This window comes from Pseudopodoces humilis, chromosome 7 (genome assembly GCF_049639895.1).
Source record: "Pseudopodoces humilis isolate 2021_Gansu_Grassland_sample_001 chromosome 7, ASM4963989v1, whole genome shotgun sequence".
NCBI classification, from domain to species: Eukaryota; Metazoa; Chordata; class Aves; order Passeriformes; family Paridae; genus Pseudopodoces; species Pseudopodoces humilis.
This window is the reverse complement of record NC_142206.1, coordinates 5,435,217-5,441,097: the sequence shown is the minus strand read 5'-3', so window position 1 is coordinate 5,441,097 and position 5,881 is coordinate 5,435,217. Positions and strand designations below refer to the sequence as shown.

The window sequence follows — 5,881 nt, the reverse complement described above, 5'->3', positions numbered from 1 at the left end:
AGACAATCCCAGGAATTCCCCTGTGCTCTTTCCCCTCATCCCAGCATACCCGTGGATCTGTCTACTGTTCCAGTTCCTGCCCCGTGTCATTCCCCAAGGAATGGCTGATGTACATTCATTCAAGGAATGAATGATGGAGGTACCAGCACCAGAGTGAGGTCCCAGCCTTGGGAGTGAATCCCTGACCAGTCTGGGTTTTAATAGGAAAAAAGGGAAATTCACAATGAAATCAAAGAAAATCCCTACACAGGAGCTGTTTCCCTGCAGGGCTGGACACAGAGCTCTGTAGCCATGGCCACCCCTCCCTGGGGACAGGGGCCCACCACAAAGCCACACAGTGTCCCCAGGGCTGTGGCATGGCCAGGGCATCCTCATGGCAACGTCCCCGATGCGCTGCTGCCCACATCATCATAGTCCGTGTGCCCCGGTGGCTCTTCTGAGGGCTCCCTGGAGGCTCCTGGGGGAATTGGAGGGGAGTGCATCCCACCTTGGGACAGCACAGAAAGGGGCCTGAGGGGACAGGTAGCTCCATGTCCCCCCATCACAGACCCCACCTGGGCTCTGACCACAGCACCCACGGATCTGCTGCTGGCTCCCTGCCTGCCCCCACAGCCAATTCCTGCCATGGACTGGCTCTGCAGAGGGAACAGAGCAGCTGGGAGCCCTCTTACCTGTGGGGAGGACACGGATCCACCTCTGCTGTGCCACTCCCTCGGACATGTCCCCAGTGCTGGGAGCTGGGGGCTCCTCTGGCACACCCAGGGCGTCGTCGTAGCCATCCGGGGTTCCTGGCTCGGGCCAGGCAGGGGGCTCTGGGACAGGCACAGGGGTCCATGGCAGCGACCAGCGGCCCTGGCAGGGCTCTGGCTGTGCCATCCCCTCCAGCATTTCCACTGGCCATGAGCTGGAGGCCGCAGGGAAAGGCCATGCTTCCCTGCACACTAACAAGAGGAGGACTTGTCCCCTCATTTCCCTGGCCCGGCTGTGTCCTCTGTCCCCGCTCTCCCCGCTGGCTTCCTGCCCTGCGGCCCTACCTGGGGCTGCCTCGCTCTCACTGCCCTCCACGCTGTCCCCGGTGTAATACGGCAGCTTCTGCACCGATCCCTTCGTCAGGGAACCTGCAGGGACTTGGGGGTGGCATCAAATGGCACCGCAGGGGACAGAACCTCACACCACAGAGCGGGGCTGCTGTGGAACTGAGGGGCCACCCCGGCCCATGGCGAGGAGCCATCACCGGCCACCGGGGCCCGGAGCTGCCATGGGGCTGTCGGGCAGAGCCTTCACTCCAGGCAGAGCTGGGGCACAAGGGCTGCACCCACCTGGGCGACTGGGCACCTCCAGGTGCTCCGGCATGGCGCTGTAATCCAGCTCCTCGTAGACAGCGTTGGAGATGGCATCCGCAGCTCTGCCAGCACCTGCAACAACCCACAGCATTTACCTGGGGCCTTGGGCACTGTGGGTGGCACCGGGCTCACCCCTGGCCACCTCCTCAGCTCTTCTGCAGGGCAGGGGCCCAGAACCAGCTCTGTCCCGTACCCATCCACCGGGACTCACCTCGCTGCTGGGCACGGGCACGGGCACGGCACAGCAGCACGGCCAGGACACCCAGGGTCAGGCACAGCAACGTCCCCAGCACCGCGTACACGATGGTTGGCACGGGCACAGTCTCCATGGCCACTGCCAGGGTGCTTCTGCTGGGGACACCTGTGGCTACACAGCCAGGCATGAGGGGAGGGGGATCCCAGGCAGCCTGCCGTGGGCCATGCAGGCACGGGCACAGCTACCTGCGCTGGTGGCACCCTCTGGATATGAGGTGGCGTTTGTCTCAGCGGTGCCGTCGCTGTCCTCCTCGCAAGCCACGTGGGCGTCCCCGCCAGCGCCGCAGCTCTGCAGGTGCCAGGCTGCCGAGGGGCACCCCCAGAGCGAGCGGCTCCCGCCCTCGCAGCCCCCCCAGGCCAGCCGGGCACGGGCCGGCTGCGGGCCGGCGCCGGCCGACAGCCAGCCCCGGTCCCCGCAGCCCAGCTGGCGGCAGACGGTGCCGGCGGTGCCGGGGCCGGTGCCGTTGGCGCACACGCGGCCCCGGGTGCCGTTGTAGGACACCTCCAGGAAGCCCCGGCAGCGCCCGCGGCCTCCTGCCAGCCGCACCGAGACCTGCTCTGCAACGGGACCGGCGGGGCCACGGCACGGCCGGCAACCCCCCCCCGGGGCCCGCGCCGGCCTCTGCCGGGGCTGCCCGCCGCTCACCTGAGCACACGGCCCCTGCCCCGCCGCCGCGCCCGCACTCGCGCCGTTCCGAGCGCCCGCATTGCCACAGAGACTCCTCGCTCCCGGAGCACTCGGGCGCGTACGGCCACAGCGGGCCCGTGCCGGCACCGAAGCGCGCCGAGCTCGCGGCCTCCAGGGCCGTGCCACAGCCCAGCTCACGGCACACAACGGCAGCGTCCCGCACGTCCCAGCCTTCCTGGCACACGCTGCTCCAGCCGCCGCCCCAATAGACCTCCACGAGCCCGGCACAGCGCCCGGAGCTCCCCACCAGCCTCACCCGGCGGCTGCCTGCGGGTACACAAGGGCGACGCTGGCATGGCTGCCTGGGGCACCGCCACCTCCCGCCCTTCTCGGGACACCCACCTGAGCAGAAAAGGTATGTGCCGTGAGGGACGCCAGCAGGTGCAGTGGTCAGCCACTGTAAGAAATAAGTTGATACCTGGTCCTGAAATAAGTAACTGGGCAGCTCATCAGGCCACTCGGTCAGCGCAGTGGTCTTCCCCAGGATGGTTATGATCACGCTTTCCATGATGGCCCTCTCCGTCGCGTCGATGCCCCCCAGGGTAACATTACCGGGGACAGCGTTGCTCTCGTCCAGTTCTCCACAGCCCAGCTCCCAGCACACCTTGCTGAAATTCCGTAGAAGCAACAGGTCTCCCGGCACACGGCGTATGGCCCCGGTCTTTGTGGCCACCTCCAGCCACCCATCGCACCGGGTCTCGCCCTCCACCAGCCGCAGCGACTCGACAACGCCTGTAAAATGGCCGCAGTCAGCCCTTCATCCCAAAATAACCCTCTCTCTTCTCCTCCCAGTTCCTGAGGTGTCCCAAAAGCCCTTCAGGCTCCTCCGCAGGTGCCCTGCACACCTGAGCATTTGACGGCGGCGGCGTTGCCGGGGGCACAGGGCGGCTTCCCCAGCACGGTCACGGGGCACTCGCCCGGGTGCCGCTCGCTCCCGCTGCAGCCGAAGGCGTCCGGCCGCAGCGGCCCCTCCCCGCTGCCGAAGGAGCCTCGCGGGGACACGCCGAGGGCGCTCCCGCAGCCCAGGTGGCGACACAGGACGTGGGCATCGGGCAGGTCCCACTCGCTGGCGCACACGGAGCCCCACGTCCCCCTGAGCGCCACCTCCACCCGGCCGGAGCACGCCGAGCTGCCGTTCTCCAGCCGGAAGCCCGTGTAGGCTGCGGGAGGAAAAGCCTTGAGGGCGCTGATGGCGCAGGGACCCCAAGAGCCCCCGGGGTCCCCGGCACTTACGGGAGCAGATGACGCTGCCAGGGCCGCTGCAGCCCCGGCCGCGGGGCGGACGCCGGGCACAGGCGCTGAGGAGGGGCTCGGTGCCATGGCACTGGAAGCCTCCGTCCCACAGCGACCCCGATGCCGCCCCAAAGCGGCCGCTGCCGGGGATGGAGAGCACCGGCCCGCAGCCCAGCTCCCTGCACACCACCTGCGCCGCCTTCACGTCCACCTGATCCTCGCAGACACCAAGCCAGGCCCCGCCCTGCCGCACCTCCAGCTGCCCGGCGCAGGCCCCGTCACCTCCGACCAGCCGGGAAAAACCTGTGGGAGCAGCGCAGGCTCAGTGCCAAGGGATGGGCGTGAAGTGCCACACGCCCCCCCAGTCCAGCTCCTACCTGTGCAGACCACGGCAGTGTCGAAGTCACGGAAGCTGATGTTATAGGGTCCCCAGCCACGGATCTCGCAGTCCCAGAGCGTGGCCTCGAAGCCCTTGCAGTCCACCATGGCCACGTTGACTGGCCCGTCCCCTGGGTCGAAGCGGTCGAGGACGAAGTAGGCGCCGGCAGCCGAGCCACAGCCCAGCTGCTGGCAAACCACCTCGGCATCCTCCATGTCCCAGATGTCGTCTCCCACCGAGCCCCAGCGGCCATGCAGCTTCACTTCCACCCTTCCGGCACAGGGACTGCCGCCGCCCGCCAGCCTCAGCTCCACGCCATCTACACCGGGCCACGGGCAGGGCTCAGAGCTCCCTGGCACGCTTGCAGCACAAGGCGGCCGTCCCAACGTGGCCAGCGTGTCCCCTCACCTGTGCAGATCACCCCCACGTCCCGCTCGTGGCCGCAGAAGTGCTCTCCCCATCCGAAGTGCGGACACTCCTGCAGCGCATCCTCGGTGCCGCGGCAGAAGAAGGGATGCAGCCATATCCGCCCGCTGCCCTGCCCGAACGGGGCGTACGGCGACGCCTTGGCCACCCGGCCGCAGCCCAGCTGCCGGCACACCACCGTGGCCCATCGGTCTTCGAAGTCGAAGTCGAAGGTGCACACGGAGCCCCACTCACCGCCGTGCTTCACCTCCACACGCCCGGCACAGCGCTCGCCGCCGCCCACCAGACGCAGCTCCCCGGAGCCTGCGGCACCGAGGCTGCCGAGCCCGGCCCCGATCCCAGCCGCCCGGCACTTACCCCCACGCAGCTGCGTGCACAGCAGCAGCCCCAGCAACACCATCGGCCCCATGCCATCGGCCCCAACCCAACGCAGCCAGGGCAGCTCTCGCCCGTGCCCGATCCAATGCAGGCGGCAGCACCGGCGCAGCCTTTATCAGGCGCCTCATCTCCCGGCTGCGGGGCCGCAGCCTCCAATAACCTGCTCCGTGCCCAAATATGAACCTCGGCTCCGCTTCTGGCGTCACACACCTCGCCACAGTGGGCTGCCACACGGATGTCCCCGAGGGGGAGACGGCCCCCCCAGAGCACCTGGGATGCGGGGGCCCTTCCTGTAGCCCCCAGGGCTCTAACTCTGCTGCCGGAGCCCGGCAAGATCAATCCTGATGTGGACAGGCTTCACCCCAAACCCATAGCAACATCAAGCACGGGACCAGCTGTAGGTCCTGCACCTGCAGAGCTCCGAGCCCCCATCCTTGGGGTGCTCCCCTCCCGGGCCGCTCGGAGCCCCCGCGGGGGGCGGCAGGTGCCGGCTCCCCGGTCCCTCGCGGCGGCGCTGGCACATGGCGCTGCTGCCGCAGCTGCGGCCCCGCGCTCGCCTCGCCGCCAGGGCAGGAAGGAGGCGGTCACCCCCCGGCGGCTCCCGGCGTCGTCATCGACCGCACGCGGCTCCCGACACCTGCGCTGCCTCCGAGAACGCCGCGCCGCCCCTGCCCCGCGGTGAAGCCACACAGGGGGGGCACAGAGCCCACTTGATTTTGGGGCGACCCAGCTGGGTAAGCTGGGACCAAGCAGCGCCGAAAACCAAGTGGTGCAAGAGGGGGGAGGAGGTGCTCCCTTGAGTTCTTGGCTGTGTGTGAAGGTGAGGACGGGGCCGAGCCCCCCCGCAGCAATACTGAGCAGTGTCAGTGCCGGCAGAGCAGCGTGCTCCCTACGGGGTCACTCCTGCAGCACCGCAGTCACCTCCGTGAGCTACCAGCCTTTCTGTGGGACTGGGGACCTGCCACCTGCCAGTGTCCTCGTGTCACCCCAGGATGGCTTGTGGACTAAACTGAACCCTGGTAACCCCGAAGGTGTGCCCCCCAATGGTGTCGCGCTGCCAATCCTTCCTGCCCGCACGGAGACCCTGCCGGGGCTGGCGGGAGCAAAAGACCAGGCTACGCTCTGCCCGCAGCGGGCGGGACCCTTACAGTGGGTCCCCGCGATATTATCCGCCTCTCA

The 5,881-nt window shown here is 68.3% G+C and overlaps 1 protein-coding gene across 1 annotated transcript; it reads right to left on the bottom strand.

Annotated features, from left to right (window-relative positions):
• Positions 1–195: 195 nt before the first annotated feature.
• Positions 196–4,733, bottom strand: LOC102101115 (scavenger receptor cysteine-rich type 1 protein M130-like). Its single transcript, XM_088057968.1, has 13 exons — positions 4,682–4,733; positions 4,307–4,627; positions 3,897–4,217; positions 3,520–3,822; positions 3,132–3,446; positions 2,629–3,018; positions 2,245–2,553; positions 1,785–2,156; positions 1,555–1,704; positions 1,320–1,415; positions 1,035–1,118; positions 672–812; positions 196–457 (listed from the first exon to the last, which is right to left on the bottom strand). The coding sequence occupies exons 1-13, from the start codon at positions 4,731–4,733 to the stop codon at positions 372–374; spliced, it is 2,940 nt and encodes a 979-aa protein (XP_087914094.1). The 3' UTR covers positions 196–371.
• Between the last annotated feature and the right edge of the window lie 1,148 nt (positions 4,734–5,881).